General features: G+C 42.8%; 1 protein-coding gene across 1 annotated transcript in view; it reads right to left on the reverse strand.

Annotated features, from left to right (window-relative positions):
- Window positions 1-752: 752 nt before the first annotated feature.
- Window positions 753-23,408, reverse strand: part of TSPAN17 (tetraspanin 17) — a 77,127-nt gene continuing 54,471 nt past the window's right edge. Inside the window, exons 3-8 of the mRNA XM_083182138.1 lie at window positions 16,301-16,447; window positions 12,810-12,980; window positions 11,298-11,423; window positions 7,730-7,777; window positions 6,451-6,567; window positions 753-3,946 (exon numbers count right to left, since the gene is read on the reverse strand). Coding sequence (XP_083038264.1) covers window positions 3,881-3,946; window positions 6,451-6,567; window positions 7,730-7,777; window positions 11,298-11,423; window positions 12,810-12,980; window positions 16,301-16,447 — 675 coding nt within the window. The 3' untranslated portion in view covers window positions 753-3,880. The remainder of the gene's footprint in view (window positions 3,947-6,450; window positions 6,568-7,729; window positions 7,778-11,297; window positions 11,424-12,809; window positions 12,981-16,300; window positions 16,448-23,408) is intronic.

Genomic DNA, 23,408 nt, shown 5'->3' on the forward strand with positions numbered 1-23,408 from the left:
GATGATAAAGTGGAAGGTGATAATGCACCAGCTAATCAGCTGTTTTATAAATGACAGTTACGAGCTGATTCTACTTTATCACCACTTTACAAAGGCTTAATACAACTGCCCCACGTCTTTTATAGACAAGTTACGGTGAGTATCTGGTCCAGTATGAAAGCCACTATAATGGAGTAGAGTTACTAAAGCTCCTAAAACTGAAAAGTGGAAGGCGTTGCCCACAGCGCCCAATCAGATTCACTCATTTTGTAAAATGCAATAAAATGATAGCTGGAATATGATTGATTGCTATTAGCAACACCTTCACGTTCCATTTTTAAAAGCTGAGAAGAGCTGAGCAACATTAAGGGGGTGCTGTACTCTGGGCGGATTCTTAAAGGTGGGCTCTGAGCTAGCATATAAGGGCATAGGGGGCATGATTGAGAAGGGCACCTCTGTGGCATATTTCCAGATGTAAACTGACACTTGAGAAAGTGGATAAGTTGTGAGGACTGGCACTTTTTATTGAAAAAAATAAATAAATAAAAAAAAAAACTGAAAATAGAATACAAACATACTGCTATACCCTGTACATGGATTAGTCAGCTTTAACTTGAATTTGATGGAAAAGAGCTCCCCCTTATGGACAAAAATGAGTTTCACATATTAACTTATAGTTAAGCACTGCAAAAGCTTAATCATTTCCTCAAACAACTTAAACAGCTTTCATCACACATTGTTTTGCTGCGCCATTCAAACCAGAGACTTGAGCAGAGTTTTGAGGATTTTTATTTTTCATAAACAGTTTGTACAGTAACATTGCACTGCGTATTCCTGATTACCTGCTGAACTCTGTACAGCAGTGTTAAGTGCGGACGGAGAGTGTAGAGACTTTTTGTCAAGTCAAGTAAGACCTCCATCTTTTGGACATCTACGTATCCTGAAAACATTCACAATTTTAAGGGACACAATTAAAAAAAACAAAAAAATAAAAGCAGCACTTGACCAGACACGTGCCTATGGAAGAAGAAATCAGCAAAATGCACACTTCACTGGGCTAATTTTTAGAATAATTGATATTGTAAAATGTAACCTGCAGAATCCCTCCCAGTTTATCCTCCAAGAATGAGAGGAGACTACCAGTCAGACAGTGCGAAACTGGGAGTATTCTAATGGGGAGATCAGAGCAAAGTTTACCTAGCAGTAAATCAGAACAGCATTGTTACTCTGCATACAAGTTCCCAAGTCAGTGATGCTCTCAGTCAAAACTTATTGTTCTATTAACACATAAGTACCCAAAGTCTTTAGTAGGCAAGAAGTGTGTCAGGGATAAGCTATATGAGACATTGCTGCTGGAACATTTAATTAATTGAACAGCTGGAGTCTTGAAGCTGCAGCTGAAAAATACATCAGCAAAACAACATGTTGCCTAAACCAGGTTTGGAATGTTTAATATTTGTAGGACTTCTTTTTTTGTGTGTGTGCTGTTTTGCTCATTATACAATATTACTAGTCAGGTCCTTAAGTACCATCCACAAGTTACATTTCAAATATTTCCTTAATGCACAAGTGATGGATCAATTCCATTAAGTCAACAAGAAATCCTGAAAACATGACCTGCTGGTGGCAATGGTGCCGAAAAACCTTACTTAAGAAGCTAAGTTTGTCCCCACTGAGCATATCCCTTATCTATGATGGAATACATTCTGGTCAAGTCAAATGTAACCTTTCTGTTTATACAGAACCTAGCAGAGGAAATTCTCCAGTGCTGTAACAATGTGTGGGGGAAACTCTACAAACTATATATCGTTGACAGAATAGGGCAAGAAAGTCAGTCTTTAAAATGTAAACTTACAGTATTGGTCCCTTTCGTATACTTGAAGAAAAAAACCCCAGTGTTTCTATACTCCCTTTTAAGTAAATAGAAAATTATGTATATAGGATAACTTCTAGTAAACGTGTCCTGTATATATAAAAAAATATTAATAATAATAATAATCAGTATTCTAATCTATTATGTTTTACTTTAGACTTTAGTGGTTACCTAAACCATTCTTTTCCAAGTTAGCCCAACAGACAGGAGAGACACAGAAGTGAGTGTGTGTGTGTGTGTGTGTGTGTGTGTGTGTGTGTGTGTGTGTGTGTGTGTGTGTGTGTGTGGTTGGGAAGGTTTATGGGGAATGGTTGATAATGTTACAGAGGTTTATAGAGTACATAGGAGAACAACCTTAAAAAGACAAATTAAGGCAGAATATCTATTCCTTTTTTATAGAATATATGCCAGAAATAAAATTTGCCTGGGTAAATGTAAGCATACCATAGCAGAATGGGACATAACTTTGAAAACAATTTTCCTCTGACCAGATAGATATCAACAAATAAGTGACTGATAATTGAATGCTCCAGAGCCACGTGCAGAAGTGCGGAAATCGCTATTCAGTGATCTCCACACTTGCGTGAGCTATGAAGGGCATTCACAGGTGATCGCAGTTCTCAGAGCCGGTGGTGGATGGCAACCCTATCATGTTGTGGGAGCAGTCTGTGCGTAGGTGTGGGTGGAGGGCCACGGCGGCTTTTGCAGGATTAGGAGTCTGAATTAGGCCTATAGAGAGGGTAAGCAATACATGTAGTAGTGGGCAACATGAAGCTCTGTAGTCTGCACTAAATAACAGTGCCAGTTATCTTCAAGACACCATCAGATGCCCACACTTGTAATTCTACCCACGGCTGAACGTTTGCCTTCTGACACCGGATATACACATAGGTGAACTAAAAAATGTCTCACAATACTTTTACAACTTAAAAAAGACATTAATAATGGCACGGACAAAACAAGGTCACTTAATATACTGCTATGTAGACAGTCGTTGCATGTTGCACACAATCCAGCAGTTCTGTTCTTGTGTACAAACTACACAAACAAATCTGATCTCCTGGAAAATGGGCCGCTGTACAGAGAATGCAGCAGGCTGCTGGTATGTGATCCACTAGTTCTACTTAAAGGTTTAATTCTGAAGTCATTAGCACATACCATGGAAATAATGTAGTAGAGAAGATATTCAGGACATTTAAAAAGAACAACATTTAAAGGGGACAGATAACTTTAAATAAATAAAAAGTAAAAAAAGGCTGTTTACCTCCCCTTACAGGCTCCCCAAATCTGACAATGCTTGTCGGGTATGGTTGCACTCACTAGCAGTATGGTAGAGACTGTGGATTCCCAGCTATATCATCTTGACCACACTGCTTACTGCCTGTTTCAAGAAGATTTGCTGATGTGCTATTGCATGGCCTGCACTGATACACCAACAAGATTAATATACAAAATAAACCCACAAACCTCTTTGAATAAAATTAGGCAGCCACTGAATGAATAAACAAAACATAAAGCTGCAATGGCTCCAGTGTCTGACAATACATAGGCTTTTTTTTTGGCTAGCACCCCACACTATCATGGAAGCATGTGCCAGTAAAGGTCCCTTCCAGATACACAACGGTTAGGACTTCAACAGATGTTGCGTTGAAATGGTGCGTTGAGTCTTTTCATTTTGTTATATAGATATACTATATTTATAAATATAAATCACTGTCACACTGCCCTTTTGAATCATACATGCACTTATGTACACCTTGGCTTCCAATGCCAGCCCCTCCGTGCCCAGGGAGGGAAGGAAGCTCAGTCCAAAAGAGATGCGTGGCACATTAACCGCCAACCATAATACAGCAGTAGGGATAATGTGTTCGATCACTTCATCCCACCAAGTCCCCGCAAAACACTATGGAGAGGGGGCATTCCTGTAAGTGTCCATGCTGAAGAGTCCTTGGGTAGTTACAGTGCAGTGCCATGAGGCAGGATCCAGTCTCCAGTGGGGCTTGGCTGAGGGGCACATGGGGCAATATGTCACCAGTTGGCTTTCACAGCTTTTATGTCACTAACTAGATTCTGTGCCAAACAGATCCCAAAAATCTGTAGGGAGAGAAAGAGAAAAAAAATATAATTTTTAAGAGCTGATGAGACAAGGAGATGTTTTACAATAGCCTTTTAACATTAGCAAAGGTAAAGGTCTCATTTCACATTATGGTGGAATCACCAAAAATTTACCAAAGATAAGTTGCTATTGTGCTTCTGGATAGGTGAGACAAGGAGATGTTTTACAATAGCCTTTTAACATTAGCAAAGGTAAAGGTCTCATTTCACATTATGGTGGAATCACCAAAAATTTACCAAAGATAAGTTGCTATTGTGCTTCTGGATAGGTAGGACTTGTCTGTTGTGATGACAGTGCTCTTCCTGCATCAGTTATGATCATTGGGCAGAAGGCCACCAAAACATTTCCTGTGGGAGCTCCAAGTTCTTACCTGCTCATTAATGCTCACCATACTTTTGATACCTAGTCCATGCTGTACACTAATGCTAGGTACATGCCAGAACAGATCGTGAGATGACCATACGTTGGTCGCACACGATCTGCATCCGATCCGATTCTGATCTGTACCCAGTTGAAGGGGTCATTTTAAAATCCTGACTGCAGCAGGTAGGATCTGCAAAACAACCAGCGGGGACGCGGATCGGAATCGGATCCAAAATATGCCTAATTTACATACAAGCGGTCGAGATTGTATCGAAATTGGGGGAATGGAGGCCAAATTGTTCTAATGTGTACCCAGCATTACTCTTGGGAACTGGAGGATCTGCACCAATCTGAATGACTGCAGAAATCCTCATTTCATCAAGTTACGTAACACACTTTCAAATGGATATTTGCTGGATTTTCCAAAAGAGAATAGCTGTATACAAATATCATTGTTATCTAATCTAAATACATGGTGCAGATTAACCAGCAATAGCACAATCTGTGTGGCATCTTCTATCTCCTTTTTTTTTAACAATACACAGAAAGGATTGTTACATGTGCTGTAACAAGGTCCGAGGTGGAAAAAATGTGCAAGATTTCCGCTAAAATAGCATGCAAGTTTGAACTCGTCATATGTAATAGGCTGCAAGAACAGGTAAAATTTGCAACAAACTTACAAAAATCATTCTTTCCCAGAATAACTATGCCATCCAGGGCCCTCCTACATTTTGACTGTCTGTAAATACCCTATTTTGACTGTCTGTAAATACCCTGTTTTGTTGTATCACTGTCCCCTTTGTAAAGCGCAACGGAATATGCTGCGCTATATAAGAAACTGTTAATAAATAAATAAATAAATCCAGATGTCACCCATGTAAAATACACAACTCACCCAAAGTAATAAAAAGTGTAAAAAAACAACCACAAAAAACCCAATCATTTTAGGCTACCAACCTGGAGTAGTCTGCACAGATCACAGTGATCTGTGTAGTGCTTTTCTGTGTAAAAGTAAATAGTAAAATATCGTTAGGGGGGCCGACAGCATGGGCGAAGCGACAATTCCAGTTCCTAGTTCAAAAAATACAGAAAATGTGTAGGGATACATATTTACAGAACCAGCACAGGGCTTTTGGGTGCTGGTCCTTGAATTAAAAAGGTGTGTGTGTGTGTGTGTGGGGGGGGGGGGGGGGGGAGGGAATGAATAGGTAACCCCCAACTAGTCCATCCAGGCCAAATATCCCTTACTCCCCAACTGCTTTATACTATAGGCTGTATGACATTATTTCTATGCTAGGAGAAAGTAGAGAGTAGCTGGAGTATGCCAAACATGATGATCCAAAGCCAGATCTAACTCAGATAAATCCAGCAGAGGGCAGCAAAACTCTACACGACTGCTGCTCCCAACATTTCCTTTTGTAAAACATTCACAGAGCAACCTACCACCTTCTCGGCACCTAAAAGGTCAAAATCTAGTACATTTCATGTGAAGATAGGCATAAGCCCATTTGTCTATCATAGAATATGATTTAAAAAAAAAGCACTTATGTCCCTATGCAAATCTGGTGAGATGCAATGCAAACAAAGACTGCGTACAGCCTGGTTTAATTAGGGTTCACCTCACTGTAAACATAGAAACACACTGTAATGCAGATATGCCTGACCGCAGCCATATTAATAGCAGGTACTTGAGGCTTGGTGTAAATTGATGACATTGCCAGCTCCGGGGAACTGCTTCTGATTAGCTGATTGGAGACTGACCTCCGAAGTTTTTTTTTTTTATTGCTCATACCCGTACTTGTATTATATCATTTTGTGGGCGTTATTTATTTTAAACTTTTTTTGTACTACTTTCAGTTCTAAATTTTAAATCAAAGCAAACCTATCATAACCTGTTTGTGATGCAGCACTGGCATTCAAATACATCCAACTTTATGTCACAGGTGCGTCATTTTTACAGCAACTATGGGCCCTTTTTTATGCATATACAGCCAACGTAGCACAAGGCCCATCATTTTATTAGTGGTGTGTACTGTACACACATTACATTTAGTATATCTTACTGTAAGTGTGTCTAAAAAGGAACAAGAACATTACTGATTACAAAGAAAAAACCAACCTGTAATAATGCAACTGCAACGAAGACTCCAGCCACTACTATTAAGTTGTCTTGTAGCCACTTCTCAAACTGGCCCACACATCCCTTTGTGTAAATATAAGTTTGTTGTTCTAGCTCCTGTTGTAAGAAATGTTTTTAAAGTTGACATCCAGATAAAAGTACATTAAATTAAGCTATGGCGAGCAGTGCCGATAGCTCACTGGTCAGTATTCAACTGACACCCCCCCCCCCCCCCCCTGCACTCGCCATTTCCACCCCTGCACTCGCCATTTCCACCTCGCTGCTTTTTTTCTGCAAGGTGGAAACGGCGAGTGTGGCTGTCAAAATGGTGAGGGTCGCCACTATATGCAGAATATAGATTAGGGTGAGGGGGGTTAGACAGTGAGGATAGCTTGTTTAGGCGATTCTCTCCGAAAACAAGCCACCCTCGAAGCAGAAACCCCCTCGCCAGCGGCATTGAATACCGCCCAAAGAATTTATGCTACGAGACCCTTCATCAGCATGCAAATGAGTCGGGTTGTATGAAGGTATGGGAATGTTTCAATGTTTGGGTAAGTTTACCTTAGAAAAGAACATTTGGTACACTACTCACACAAATCTGAGTAGATGGAGTTAGAAAGTAATGCCATACGGTTTAGCTTAAACCACCATTGTCCTAAATGCCGACACATGACAGTATGCCGTCGATATTCAGACCCTGTCGACATTATATTCCAAAGCACCTGGTGCAGTTTTTTACAGCTGACTTCTTGAATCAGAGTACAGCCATAAAGTAGAATCAATTTATTTTAATCAGCCACAAGCCAGTACACGACTGCCATTATCTCAGAACAAAGACCGCAACCTTTACCATCCCTGGCATTGGTAAACTAGCAGCATTCAGGGAGATTTAACTAAACATCTGGCCTGACAGAGATATAATTTCCTCTTATTAGAGCACTTTGGTGTCCCAGGGTAGGGTGGTAAGAGCAGCTAATCACAGCAGAATCACCCTCTAATAAGCATCTGCTTGTGCCAGCAGTGTCTCCATATCCTTGGCAAAAACCTAATGCATGTTAGCATGATATATTCACTTCTACATTGTCCGGCACCCTTGAGGGAATTTATCACTTGAAGGGAGCTGTACACAGTGCACATTATGCCCAAAAGAAAAAGCTAATTGACTTTCAGAGTATCAAAAAAGTACACAAGCCAAAACCATTTCATTGAAAGGGTTCCAAGTGTGTTGCTACTTAATCATCCCAGAGACAAAAAGACTTTACAAAGAAACCCAACTTACCAGCTTCAGTCTCACATCATATCCGCACTGTGTGTTCTGAACATCTTCCTGTGGGGACAGACAGGGCTCATTATAGAAACACAACGCGCACGTCTAACAGCCCACCAGGAATCTGCTTCCTGCAGCCTAACACTAATACATTTATTCATGTCTACACCCAAGTTTCTACAAATATTTATATTTAAATACATATAGAGGACACAAGATGCTGTATGGATCCAGAATCACTACAGGAAGAAGAAAGTGTTTTCTTTCTTCCTGTACAGTCTTCCCACAAGGATGGTGAGATGGTGTAACTCAGCAGTGCCCAAGGGTATAGCACTAGTAAGAGCCGGATCCACAGCTGGATTTAGGTCTCATAGGGCCCCAGACAAGATACCAGTTTGGGGCCCCATACAAACCCCCCCCCCCCTTTTTATTTTTATAAAAAATACATTTTAGTATTTATTATTTGTGGTAGGTGGGGAGTGGACAGAATCGACATGTAATACAGAAGTAAATAAAGCATGGCCGATTTCTGTGCATGCCACTGTAGAGAAAGGGTGCGCCAGTGGTTCCTCCAGCGCTGAACCATTGGCTCACCACACCATCCCCATATTTCCAAAACACAGGAATCCCCAAACAGATGAGCAAGCGGCCCCGAACTACTCCAAACAGCCGCAAAAAGCTGAAACCAGCAGCTGCCTTTTTTGTGGTGAGCATTTCTGGGGCAGGACAAACCTGCCCAGGGCCGGCGCTAACCACTCAGCAGATCCTGCAAAGCAGGGAGGCGCCAGCTGGAGAGGCGCTCTCTCTACTTTGCTGAATCTGCTGCTGTGCACTGCTGCTGCTTGGCTGTCAACCCTTATGACCGCACAGTGGAGGCGCGGCAGGCGGCAGCTTGAACAGAGGTTCCCCCTCTCTGTCACTGCTGGCGCCATCCCCCTTCTACCTCTCAACGCGGCGTCTACGGTCCGTGAGCAGCAGCCTACATAGCGCTGTGTAGGCTGCGGTTGGCATCCCTCCCCACAGCGCAGCTCAGCAGCACTGCGCTATTTGAGCTTGAGCTGAGCCGGAGGAGAGAGCGGCTCTGCGCTGTATATGGCAGCGCAGAGGACTGATGAGAGAGACCCAGCGGGATAGAGGCTGTCCAACGACGGCTCAGGCTCCTGCTCCCGCTGTGCCAGGTGGTGGCAGGCAAGGCTGGGTTTGCAGGGGTTGTGAAGTGCTTCGGTTTGGGGCTGCAGCCTGCAGGTGCACTGTGCACACATCTTGCGGCCGGGAGGCATTTATCTGAATACACTTTCTGATGCTTTGGTCTCCTGGGCAGAGCAGCTTGACAAAGATATTGACTAACGCTGGCTTGCCCTTTCCATGGGACCAGCCACAAAAGCTGGACCCTTCTCTACTACCTCTCTGAATCAGGTGAGTGCCTGGAGTTGAGGGTGGGTAGGGGAGTTTATTGGACCTTTATACCAGATGACATTGATATGCTAATATATGTATAAATTGTATTTATTTGATGCTGTAGACATAAATAAATGCATACCTGTTATATATATATATATATGTCTAATTGCTTTGCCCTGCTAAAGTAGCCTGCCTGGTGCTGTCACACCCAGGAGCCACAGTGTCCTGTTCCAATTACTGCCACGTAAATAGATTCCATGTACATGGGCACGGCATCTATTTACGTTAAGGAAAGTCCAGCACATACAGAAGTGCTGGGCACACCTCCAAGACTGACACCTATGGTTGTGCCTTCCCCTCCCCAGTTGGCCATGCCCCCTTCTAGGTCACTCGAGAAGCGATTGGCATTAAAAGCTAAATACGTTTCTGAAGTGCCATACTGTGCATAACCATCCCCCTGGTGATGGGCTGCATCCCTAGCCCGGTTGTGCCAGGTACATTGCCGCCAGCCTGCCCACTCCAGCCATCTGCTCCTGCAGGATGGCACTGTACTGTGTATACCAGCAGGCAGATGAGGTGCACCCAGGCATAGCAGTCCCATGTGCACCATGTCTGCCGTCTTGAAGGCAATCCAAATAATATAGGTGATCAAGGATACATTCAATATCCTGAGGTGGCAATGGCGGCGGTCAAAAGACCAATCCCAGTATCCCGATATGGAGAATCCCGACCCTTCTTACCCTAACCCCCCTTGTAACAGCATAACCCTCCCTGCTAGTGCCTATCCCTAACCCTCATAACCTAAACCTAGCAACCCCCACCCCGCAGCCTAACCCCCTTCTAAGTACCTAAACCTAACCCCCCCCTCCCCACAACCTAAGCCTATCCTCCCCTTTTCCACAGAGCCTAAGCCCACATTGCCCCCACTAGTTCCTAAACCTGACCCTTCCTTCGCCGGCCGCCTGCTTGTGCACCCTGCATACTTACTGATCAGGATGCCCACTGTTGGTATTCCGGCGTAGGCATCCTAATCCTTTTTCAATTTGTTGGGATGCCAGTGTCGGTATATAGAATGCTGACATCCTGACTGCCATGATGCTGACTATATCTCAGTGATTGTAGCAGTATAACTGTGGAGTGTGAGAAGCTGGTATCCTGGAGTAATGTCCACGTACGTACGTACGTGCGTGCGTGCGTGCGTGCGTGCGTGCGTGCGTGTGTGTGTGTGTGTGTAGGGGGGGTGCCATGGTTCCATGCAAAATATATAAAATGCATTTTGCATAGAAAACGTGGACCGCACAGTACTGAAGGAGGCCTGACCAGCTGTCCACATCTGCTCCAAGCTCAGCCAGGCCACACACGATCCCAACTGCCCTGATCCATTCCTCCTCAGCTCACGTTTGATTATCTTCCCCATTCTTCCCCTATATGCTGGCTGTCTAACTGAGCTAAAGTGGCGGATTGTGGTTTCTGGCTCTGACTTTGCATGCTCCTGTGTGCACATGTTCTCAGACCCCCCACCTCATTGCTCACTCTCGCTCCAGGGGGGCCACACCTCATAGTAAGCGGCACTACTACTGTGGGCATTGCGTATAAAAGGTATTACTGAGTAGCTTAACATGAAAAAGGGGTACTACTTTGTGTCATAATTTGAATAAGATAGACTACTATGTGGTGTATTTTGAATAAGATTGTGCTACTGTGTGTAATATGAAACATGGGTAATATTGTGCGGCCATGCTTCTTGTAAGATCGAGCTCTTTTTATTTTGTGTGTGCTGAAAGTATGTGAGGGCGCATATTTATATTTCGCAGGAGGGCACCAAATACCCTTGCACCGGCCCTGAACCTGCCCCAGGAAAACCCACCATTCAAAGGATTAAGGATCCACTTAAGGGAGCCTGTTTATTGTGTCATATTCAGTGCAATCGAGAGGGGGGGAGGGGGGAGTTGGGAGAGCACAGCCTCTCCCCCCTGCTCAGCACACGCTGCTCAGTGCTGTGTGCTGAGCGAGGGAGAGAGGCAGCGAAGGAGAGAGGCAGCAGCAGCCTGTGTGCCGGCACAAAGCCCGCTCCCAGACCAGGCAAAACAAGACAAGAAGATGGCTACTATATATATAAGGAACCTCTGTCCAGGAAACTCTCCAAATGGAACAACACGACATGACAGCATTCTCTTACCGCCGGGTCCTTCACGCAGCAAGAAAAGGGTACCCCACAGCGTTCTCTGCTTGGATTGGAGTCTGTGCAATTGAAGTAAATGTTGAGGTTCCAATCATTAGGTCCATGAGCCCCACAACAGGACCACTGAAAAAACAGATTTAGTAAGAATAACATACACATGTATAATAGCCTATTCAGCAATATACATTAGAAATATAAAATTACACATTAAAAATACTAATATTAAAAAACACTAGTCCGATTTGGCCACTTTTCACCAGATTATGATGCATTGAGCTGAGAAATAGGGTAAAAAGTGTCAAAATCAGATGTGTCGGACACCTGATCCGATGCGCCATCAAAAACCCGACCTCTGGCTCGGCCCCCCTCCTGGCATCTGGGAATATGATTGCATGAGATGTATCAGGAGGGAGAGGTTGGCCACGCACTGCTGCGGCTTCTCGCAGTATGGTCACCTTTAACCCCTTGAGTGGTGGGATTTGCTGGGGCAGGATGAGCCTACCAGTGCAAGTTTGACCTACCCCAGCAATACTCACCACTCAAGGGCAGCAGCCAGTCCCGTCTCCCCCCCCCCCCCCCCCCCCCCCTGTTCCTGACCTCCGCCCTCCTGCAATCGTACGCCTGAACTCCCCACCACCATTCACATTGTATCAGTGACCAGGTGGCAGGCCACGCTCGGGAACGTTCGGTGCAGCTCGGGCGCCCGAACTCCCGAGTGGGGGTCGCCCACCTGGTTACTGATGTAGTGCTAACAGCGGCAGCAGCAGGGGAGCACCGGCATACGATATCATAGGTCAGGGGAGGAGCGAAAGGAGAAGAAGGGGGCGCAAAAGGAGGTGCCACTAGAGGTGGTGCGCCAGTGGTGCACAGCTGGAGGCACCACTGGCACACAGCTACTTGCTGATGGTATGCCCAGGAATTTTCCGGGCATACCATTGACGTGGTTAAGCCTCATTGACAAGTACAGTTCTCCCTTCTCCCTAGTTAGCTTTTTTTCTACAAGAATTCCTATTTAAAAAAAGTGTGATAAAAATAACATCAAATTCGAATGAGAACTTGTGTTTCCCAACTCCAATACTCGGGAACCCCTTACAGTGCAGATTTTAAAGATCTCTTCAGTATCAGAAATAAAATAAGCACCAACTGTGGATCTTAAAGTGTGTTAGCCAGTTATGAATGCACCTGTGCACCAGCCTGAAAATCTGGAATACATGCACTGTAAAGCTGGGTACACACCTAAATATTTATCGGTCCAAAATATTTGGTGGGAACATGAAAATGTATGGGCGCAAATGACGATCAACCATCTGTGGTTAGGTTCCCTGGAGACTGGAGCTGGGAAATGCTGGAATATGACATATAAAAAAAATGTTCTCAATATTCCCACTAGAGGGCTAAATAGGCCATAACTGATCGAGAAAACGTAATACACAAAAATAAAAAAGATCATGGAGCCACAGCAGTGCTCCACACAAGAATAAATTAACATGTTAATACAATCATACTTACATATTCCTGAGCAAAGTCAATGAGGTTTTGCAGGTCTATATCATCTCTATATGCCTTCACATTGTTATTTATAAAGAAATTTAGCTGATCTTTGATCCAGTCTTTAAACACGAAGGCCAGGATACCCGCAGTCAGTTCCAGAAAAAAGATAAGCCCCAGGAAGACCGAGAACTGAAATAGAGAAAAACAAAGTATTAATTAGAGCAGGAGTCCAAGACGGGGTTACCCTCAGTATTGCTTTAGCAGTGGTTCTCAAACTTGATCCTTAGGACCCCAAACAGGTCATGTTTTTCTGATCACCTGGTGCACATGTGTACTCATCACATTTTAAAAGATCGACAGGTGGAGCCAATTGTGTCATTAGAGATTCTGTGAGACCAGGAAAACATGCACTGTTCAGTGACTTCATGAAAGAGTTTGCAATTCTAAAGCTGGGTGCACACTAAAGGTACCCATAGACGGTCCGTTCCCGGACCGTCCGTTTTGTACTATGCGATGCGCGCTCCCGCGCATCACATAGTACGGTACAAAAAGTATGTGCTGCACATACTTTTTGTACTAGCTAAACATCGTATCGGATCGCATTGCATGCACTAGGCATGCGATCCGATACGATGCATGCTAATTAAGACCCAAACGGATCCGTTTAACGGACCGTGTATGGGCACCTTAATAGATAGATCTACAGATGGATCGGGCAGCATGTTCTCCATACACGCTGCCCGATCTGTCGGGGTGGATATCACAAACTGGTGGACGCATACACTGAGTTGTCAATCACAGGCAGCTCCAGGCAAGGCTCTATGGATGGTTGGCGAGTCGCCCATACACAAAGTGCGATGCGCCGATATATCGGGCATTAGCTGTGGTGCACAGCCGACGTGATATATCTGTGAACGAGCCAGTCACAGACATATCGCTTGTACACACCGGCCAATGGTGCAGTGATAGATCGGCCGTTTAATCGAACGGCCGATATGAAGGCCAGTGTGTACGCACTTTAATTCCAGTCCATAGGTTTTCAAATAAGAACTATGGATCACCAAAAAGAGTCAATATCAACTCTAACGCTGAATAGCCCTAAAATGTAAGTTAATGGACTCCTGCAGGACTACTTCAACTGAACAAAATACTAAACCTGGGAGATTCCTCACTCAATTAAAACCTCCTGAACATTTTTGGCGTCATCTTCACTTTTTTTCCCCTATAATAAAACAACTTTGTTTATGTAGCAGTAGTCGCCATTGTAGCAGTGCAAGTGAAACGTTTATTATTTTACGTTAGCTGGGCAAATGAAACCCAAATAATAGTGACTCTTGCTTATATGAAGATTATAAAATCCAGCTGACATCAGTGAATTTGCTGGTTCCTATCCATGCACCCAAGGGAGAGGTGGGGCTGCCAATGGAAAAGAGGCTGAAAGAGGGACGCTAAAGCTATACATGCCAAATTAAATAGAACTCTTTCCAAATAGATATATTTACACATACACTTTATTTTATCAATACACACTCCAGTCCCAGCCAAAAGATTTAGAACAGCCCTATTTACACAGTTTAATATATCTAAATATCTGAGTCAAAGTAATATCTATTTGCTGATAGAGGCACCAACACTACTCATAGCAATCTTTCTACAGTGGAGATCAAATATCGGGGTCAAGCCAATTATCCGCAATGATCTCGAAATTATTACGGGGGTCCAAAGTCACACAAAAGTGCTTCCTTCCCCAATAGGGCGTCAACAACTTCATGTGAATTCTGTCTGATTTAAGCCTGTGAGATTAGGTGCAGTTGGCGGTGTGAAAATGCTACGACAACGGCACACTTCACAAATAATAGGATTGACCCTATTGCTGGGAGAAGTGCTTCCCAAAACTGTAGCACTTCTAGGAAGGGAAGGTGAAGGTCCCACAAATGTTTATAGCCCTAATGAATGGTGAACTACAGCTCTCAGGTGAAACCTGCTGGAGGCAACCCTTTCTTGCCATGGCTTTATCTATCCGTAGTGTACCTGGTCACAGATGACAACGACAAGCTTGCCACCACCAGAACTTCTGACTTTCTCTTGCTATATTCACACTACATTCGTACTTAAGACAAACCAATGCTGCAGCAGAAGTTACTGGTTACCACATGCATTTTTACTGGGTAAAACAATTACCAGCATGACAATACCATTGCTCCTTATAAAAACATTAAGAGCCACCTACGCTGCTGCATTAGACACTGGCTAATGTGCTACTGCACCTGCTGGAAACCTCTACCAACCCCTGCCTCACCGCAGCAACATACTGCCAGTACTATTATTATAGTAAAAGTATATTTGCTATTTATTCTATTCTTTAAAATAGTGTTAGTTTATGAGGTTAGTTTGCTATCCTTATTGGTCACTTATACAATACAATTACTAGTTAAAAGCCCATCAAAATGACGGCTTAGTCCCCATCTGCTGCTACCTCCAATCTCTGTCTCCACAGCTCCCTCTCTCCATATCCAGAAGGGTTGAAATAGGGATGGCCACCGACGACCGATGTTTAGAAAACATCAATGTTTTATGGTCGATGTCAAATAGTTTTGACATCGATGGGGGAGAACCATCATCAATGTCAAGCTTAAACGAATAGTTTTGTTTTGCTCTTTACTGGGACACAGCGCATAGCTCCGCCCAGGACACCCATGAAGTACCACCCCTGTACTCTGATTGGCCCACAGGCCAATCAAAGACAATGGAAAAACATTGATGGTCATCCATTGCATCATCGATGGCCGGTTGCACTTTTGCCATCAATGGAAAACATTGATGGCAAAGGCAACGATGGCTATCCCTAGTTTGAAACAGATCATTTTGCTTTCACTTTCTGTGAAGGAGCAATTTGGTCTGTCGAGTGGCCTCTAGTGGTCACTGGAGGTACTTTACCTCAGAAGTGAGGAGTATTTAGCCTTTATATTATAAAACAAAATACACAGGGACTCTTATAGAGACATAAGTTAGGAAAGTTGCCGTGGTTACTGGGAAGATGCATTTCTATTTCAATTCTACAGTTTTATATGGATTTATTCTTTTAATACAGAGTGTATCAGCCATTATCCAGTAAAATGCTTCAATGTATTTCTGTATATATGAAAATGTTTTGGATAGAGTCCTTCAGCTAATTAGCTATTATCAGATACATCAATGTATCGCATTTCTGAACAATATTTTGAGATTTTCTATACACTGCTCAATAATTTGCGTTTATGAATAAAAATTGGAATTTTTATTGTATTATTTTAACTAGTAGATTTGCCATTGTCATTTTTTCATTTCTCACAAATGTGTTACAATTGGAGAGATGGGAAGGATAAGCTAAAGAGATTCTCAATAAGAATTATATATATATTTTTAAATTTCATTTTTGTTATTGGATTATTTATCCTATATGGTGCGGAGATAAAGGAGGAAAGAATATACATTAACTTAGCACAATAGATTACCCATAGACCACGTACAAATTTCAGAAGAGTGGTGTTCTCCCGTAGAGCTCCAATGCAGCCAGCGAACCCCAGTACAAACATAACAGCCCCAGTGACCATGAAGAGCCAAACGGGGTCAAAGCCGCCCAGGTCTGTGATGGATGAGATGTTGGAGAGGACACCCTGCAGGCAAAACAATCATAACATGAGCAAAAACACGTCATGCAATGTAATCAACATAAAACACACACACTAAGTTAAAAAGCCTGCAGGTCATATGTCTCAACATCTGGATCACAGATACGTGTCTGTAGCATAGAATACAGAAATATGACTTCCTCTGGGAACACAGCGCTTTTCTGGCTGAATTTAATATTTGGCATGTACACTGTCATTGTGAGTAACAGAGGTAGATTTGGAAGAGAGAAATTATATGTAGTTTTTTTTACAGAACACATGCATTAATATGAAGTTACAGCATGCCCAAATAATCCATTGGATAGAAATGAACAACGTACTGTGGAAAGAATTTGCTGGCTAGTTTTACAGTCGTAAGAACATGTTTTATAAAGAACTTTGTAATCAGGAAAACCTAACTTTAATCTCTGTAAACACGTGAACAAAATCCACAACATGATACCCTTTATTCCAAAGATGTGTTTTTGTTTAGGGTTGGATTTGACTAATGTTTCATGCACCATGTAAACCAAAATATTTAGTGTTGTAAGTTCTGTCTTGAAATCATTTAAAGTAGAATGAAGCAGGATACATTTGGCACTGATCTAACACACTTAAAGTCCAAACACACTGGGCGATGTTGCCCAGTGTGTATGTAACATCGCTGGGGGGAAATCCGCTCAGTGCATACACACGCGGATGGCTTTGCATAGTTAAGCAAAGTTGTCCACTAAGCCGCTTATCTGCTGGTAAAACAAGCAGATAAACGGCTTTCCCGGTGAGGATGTGGGAGCGTGCATCACAGCTCATCGCCGGGCAATACACACTGGGCGGCTTTGAGACCAAACTTGGGGCGAGATTCTCTATCACAGAAATGCGGTAAAAACCCCGTTATCTGGGTTTTTACCGCATTTCTGTATTCTCTAACCCCCCTTCGCAGTGTCAGCGCTGCGGAGGGAATCGCCAGAAAAAACTGGCGGTTCCCTGCAGAAGCCTATGGGCTTCTTACCGCAGCGCTGTGTGAGGGATCTGTCAAGGATCCCTCCCAGCATGCCCCGCGGCGTCGGTCTGCGCATGCGCAGACGGACTCCCGGGTCATAGACCCGGAAGTCCAGCAACGGCGCCGCATCGCAAGGGACAGCTCTTATCGCAAGGGACAGCTCTTATCGCAAGAGCTGTCCCTTGTGTTAATGACCGCATATTTTAGAGAATATGCGGTCATTAGAAATGCGAATGCCGGCGATACTGGACTGCGGATTTTAGAGAATCCCGCCCTTGGTGTTTTAAAGCGGCTTTCAGCTCAAAATTGCCCAGTGTGTATGGGCCTTAAGTAAAACAGGATATCAAAAGTATTCACACCCCTGTAAATTGCAGACATGTGCAATACTTGTACAAAGTGATTACCCTAAAAAAAAACAAATGTGCTCATAGGTGCCATATGTCCAAGCAATATCTGGATCATCAGCTATCCATTCTCTGGTATATGCAAATACTTCTCTCTCTACAGCAGGGGTTCCCAAACTTTATTGACTCACGGCACCCCGAAGCATCAGAATTTTTTTTGCGGCACCCCTAAGCTAAAGGTTTCTCATTGAGAAAGTCATAAACAAGTATTAAATTAAATAAATTGTGTTTATATCTCATCTTTAGGATCACTTATGTGGTAATGGACAAAATGTACTTCTGTTTGTCCATAATTTGACTATTATATTTGATATAAATAACTTGAATTGGTCCTGGACCATCAACCCAGGGCACCCCTGCAAGTTCCCCAAGGCACCCCAGGGTGCCACGGCACACAGTTTGGGAACCACTGCTCTACAGAACAAGATGCATTTCACACAAAAAAAAATAGAAGAAAAAAAAACCCAAACACACAGAAAGCAATATTATTAATTATTCCCATTTAAAAACAATATTTAAAATATTGCAGTTTGTATGCCAAATATCTTCAGGGATGCGCTCTCTCCCATGTCATTAATGATACCCTCCGTCTCCTGCAGGTACAGATGAAGAAGTGCATACTTAATCAGGACCATGCTGCAAAATGCAAACCGGCATTATGCTTTGGGTAGCTGGATCAGCAATGGAGCACAGAATCCATTGGAATAAATATTATAAAATAGTATTAAATGAATTAATTTACAAACAGGCAAAATAACATTTTATCCTATAAAGCAACATCATTTTTAGTGCAGCAGTGTTTAAGCTGCATTGGGTTAATAGCAATAAAAGTTAAACTAATATCAACCAAATTCCCATCAAGCAGAGATGAGAACAAGATTTTTGATAGGACAGTCAATGAACTATTAATTTTTCTCCGTCAGTATATTCTGGAACTGTAATTAGACAATTGTATTGGTTATTTTTAAGAGCATCAATACCCATGTGACACACAAGGAGTCTGCAATCATTCATCCTTCTTCCAGTTTAAGAGCTGTGTTGCCAGAAAGCATGGCAATAAATCACAGGCTGCTACACGTGAAGAGCTGCACGTTATCTCATTGCCTTCACAAACTCCATGGCAACTGTAAGGATTGCAACGTACCCAAAGCTATATACTGTACATGAAAGACATGGGTTTAGCACAAATCAACACTGATCGTGAAAGGAAACGTAGCACAAGAATCCTTATTGGACAACGGCCTGAACGATTTCCTTCCAAGTGGAGCATGAGCAGAAGACATAACACACAGAAGATCACGTTTGGTAAACTAGTGTGGAGATAACAACCCTGTTCCTTTGCCAAGGCCTCATCCTTGCTGAACCCTTAGGACTTCTGTCACCTGAAGTTTTCCTTGCAATCCCATTAAAAGGATATCCCTGACCAGTTTTGCAGGAAGGACAACATTCATCCGTCTCTCCACCGGTATCTCCCATCCAACAAAAATGATCAATGAAAGCGGCTTGAGCCACCATCGTATAAAACTGGAAGTTATCCTCCCCTTATATCTAAATTCAAATCCAAGATTCTATTTACTTAAATGCCATATTACAACCACATTAATGAAACCATACTCTAGCATTAGTACCCTGAATAGGGGTAGAAGTCTCCACATTAGACTAAATGAACCTCCCTTGATTACCCAACAATATCTAATGAATGATACGACTATTTGATTTAGTCCTAACCCTAATGGTCTGTAATCCTATACTATATACATGCTGTGTATCTTGTGTGTGCTTGTGTGGAATTATGCACCGCTCCATTTTTTTTCTGTATCCCATATATTGAAAATTCTCTATTAAAATATAATGCTAAAAATAAAAAAAACTGAAGCATTTTTGCTATTAGTAGGCTGCAGACTGACATACAGACATTTGTTTTCCTGATGGATATACAGAGGAAACCAGCTTAGCTAGGAAAGGCATTTAAAGTTTCCTGTTGTAGCCTGACATCACCCACACTGGAAGTTCCACCACAGCTGGAGATGCCGCTGTGTACTCCAGTGCTTCCTCTTGGGGCTGAGTGAATTCGATTTGATGCACATTTGTTCATACTGTATGTGCATGTACAATTTTTTTTTAAATTCCTTTTAACTATTATTTATTAAACAAAAAAAGAATATACACTATGTTATTTTGTGATGTTGTTGGGATTTTATTGCACATCTATTAATGCATAAACACAAATTAAATCATGTATATAAAATTACATATATATATTAAAATTGGTTAAAAGATCCTGCGTCCGGAAAAGATAATGTTAGGTGACGTCACCTTGTTTGGGAGAGTGCTCAGTCCTGCTTTTTGGGCCCAAAAGAGTAGATGTGGCCGTGATTTTGTGGTGTCCCTTGGGGTGCTTCCTCCAAATGGGTGGTGGGGGTGGCGTACCTCCCGGCCTGTTGGGATTTCTGAAGCAGAGTGGGTATCCACTTGATCTCTGTGGCAGGCTTTTAAAGGGGTGGCTTTCCTCCAGAATGTGGTGCCGTGCCTTGCATATACATATATATAATTTTATATACATGATTTAATTTATTATGTGTATATGTATTAATAAATGTACACCCCTTAATTTCAACCATCTTGTTTCGGTCATCAATACAGCAACTGGGCTTTGAATAGGCCATTCCAACACATTTAGACCACTCCAGTGTTGCTTTATCCTGCTGGAAGGTGAACCTCCATCCCAGTCTCAAATCACAGGCAGACAAACAAGTTTTTCTCATGAAAATCCCTGTATTTAGCACCATCCATCTTTCCCTTGAGTCAAATCAGTTTCCCAGTACCTGCTGCTGACAAATATCCCCAAAGCATGATGCTACCACTGCCATGTTTTACTGAAGGGATGGTGTTCTTGGGGTGATGGGATGTGTTGGGTTTGCAAAAGGCATAGCATTTTCCTTGGTGGCCGAAAAGTTACATTTTTGTCTCATCTGACCAGAACACCTTCCACCATATATGTGGGGAATCGCCCACGTGCCTTTTGGCAAACTCAAAATGTGCCTTCTTATTTTTAAACACTAAGTAATGGCTTTTTTCTGGGCATTCCTCTATAAAGCCCAGCTCTATGGAGTGTACAGTGTATTGTAGCCCCATGCGCAGATACACCAGGCTCTGCTGTGGCTGTACCCCTGTGAGCAGCGCTGCGATCATCCTGTGGCTCTGTCTGTCACCTTAGTGGACTTGACAACATGACATCATAGTACACGCAGTGATCTGCTTCCCCACCCACACAGTGCACTGGAGAGCAGAAACAGCATGGCTGCAGGCACAGAAGGACTGCCGGGAAGGGAGAGCGCAACTGGGAGAGAAAGGTTAGGTACGTTCTTCTGTGCGAGATTATGGGAGTGATTCACTTTGGCTTGGTAAGCAGTGTACTCATGCCCCCCAATTCTAGTACTCTATAGCCTAGAAAATCACAATAGCATAAGGGTACAACTTGGAATCAGGCCCCAAGACATACCAGCAATGCCCTAACCATGACCAAGCTCGGTGCGTCTTCCTGCTTTTTTGTTGTTTTTAGAAGAGCATAATTAGTCCAGCAGCACCACTGTTCGGACTTCGTTTTAGGCTGACGGAATGGGGAGGGGGGTGTATAAGGGTCAGGCAGGGTGCAGTGGTGAAGGTTAGGCTGCAGAATGGCAAGGGTGAGGCTGACCCGGTTGTGATTTCTTGTCGGGGTGCTGACATTGGTATTCTGACTGCTGGCCACCCATATGTATGCTACCAGAAGCATCTTGGGCAGATCGGATGGTGTAATGGTTAGCATTACTGCCTCACAGCATGGGTTCGATTCCCACCATGGCTCTAACTGTGCAAAGTTTGTATATTCTCCCCGTGCTTGCATGGGTTTCCTCAGGGTACTCTGGTTTCCTCCCACAATTCAAAAAATATACTGGTAGGTTAACTGGCTTCCAACAAAAAAGGAACCCTAGAATGTCTGTGTGTGCGTATACATGTGGTAGGGAATATAGATTGTAAGCTCCTCTGGGGCAGGGACTGATGTGAATATTCAAATATTCTCTGTAAAGCGCTGCGGAATATGTGTGCGCTATATAAGAAACGGTTAATAAATAAAAATAAACCTTAAGTTTGAGCTCCTTTAAGGAGAAATCTTGCAAAAGCCCAAAGGTACCAGAAGTTAAATTATTAAGGGTTACCTTATGGGACCCACACACAGGGTGACATTCAGGCATTTTCTGAGCAAATTTACTAAATCATTCAGAAAATGCCTGAAAACACATGTAAAATCACTGTGTGTAGACCACACAGCGATTTAAATGCGCGGCCCCACCGTTATGAATCTGCCCAAGATTCAGAACAGCCCGGTCAGATAATTAAGAGCAGTTGCTCAGAAGATCCTGCTCATCTCCCGCATGTGTGGCGCAGGCAGATGAGGGGGGGCAAGTTCTGGCAATGCCGTACTTCAGACCTCCTGCCCCACCCGCGGCACTCCATACTGAATGAGGGTTCTATTGTAAAGCGCAACGGAATCTGCTGCGCTATATAAGAAACTGCAAATAAATAAATAAATAACACTTGCACTAAAACAAAGTAAATAAGATCAGATACCAGAGTGGTATCCAGAAAACACTAAGGAATTCAAATAAGAGCGGAAAATTAACAAGCGCCGTAGCGTTGGATTTTTCCCACAGCCGCTGCATTTTCATATTCAATTCAAGGAAAGAAAGGGACAGTGATTTGTATAGAAAACCGTAGACAGATTCTGTTAATTGCAATTGAATAATGCAGTTATCAGATGGATGCACAACTACTGTAAGTGTAAAATTTGTATTGTTTTGTTTGGATTTTTTTTTTTTTTCAGGCTAAAACCTTACACCCACTTGAATTCCCCCTTAAATGCTGAGAACTGAACTTTCAGGATAGTAATAGAGAAAGGCCCTTAACTAAATCAAGAATAAGTCTTATGACAACTGAAGCAGGATAATCCAGTTTTTGTACGACAGGATGTAGCTCTTTAAAATCCTAAAATCAACAGTAGAAGAATATGGTCTTGTAGCTTGAATAAGCACTTTGTCAGAGAATACCTTGTGCCTCAGCAACAACTTCTCAAACATTTTTGACAGGGGATACTAATCTGACTGAATCCGTCCTTGGTGCAAATTTGTTTAAAGAGGTAATTGCCAGGGTTGTACCAGAAACATTCCTAAAACCCCTGGTGAAAAAGACAAAAATAAAATAGATCACCACTGCTTATTTCCTCAATCTCAATAGTGTATGGAACAAAAGATTAGAGGAAATATACCACAGCCCCATTGCATTTTATCCTTCTACTCTAGTAGAACCTTCATCTTCAAAGAGGTCACCATCAGGTCTATAGGAGGAAGTCTGAACCCCTGGTACAGTAACTGAAAAACCTCTGTGTATGGCCCATTGTACAGCATGGATTTAAGATGGAAATCCATGCTGTACAAATGATATGGAGTGGTATACTTATTTATTTCTTAGCAGTTTCTTACATAGCGCACACAGATTCCGCAGCGCTTTACAGAGACTATTAGAA

The sequence above is a fragment of the Crinia signifera genome, chromosome 4 (genome assembly GCF_055691185.1).
Source record: "Crinia signifera chromosome 4, ASM5569118v1, whole genome shotgun sequence".
Lineage (NCBI taxonomy): Eukaryota > Metazoa > Chordata > Amphibia > Anura > Myobatrachidae > Crinia > Crinia signifera.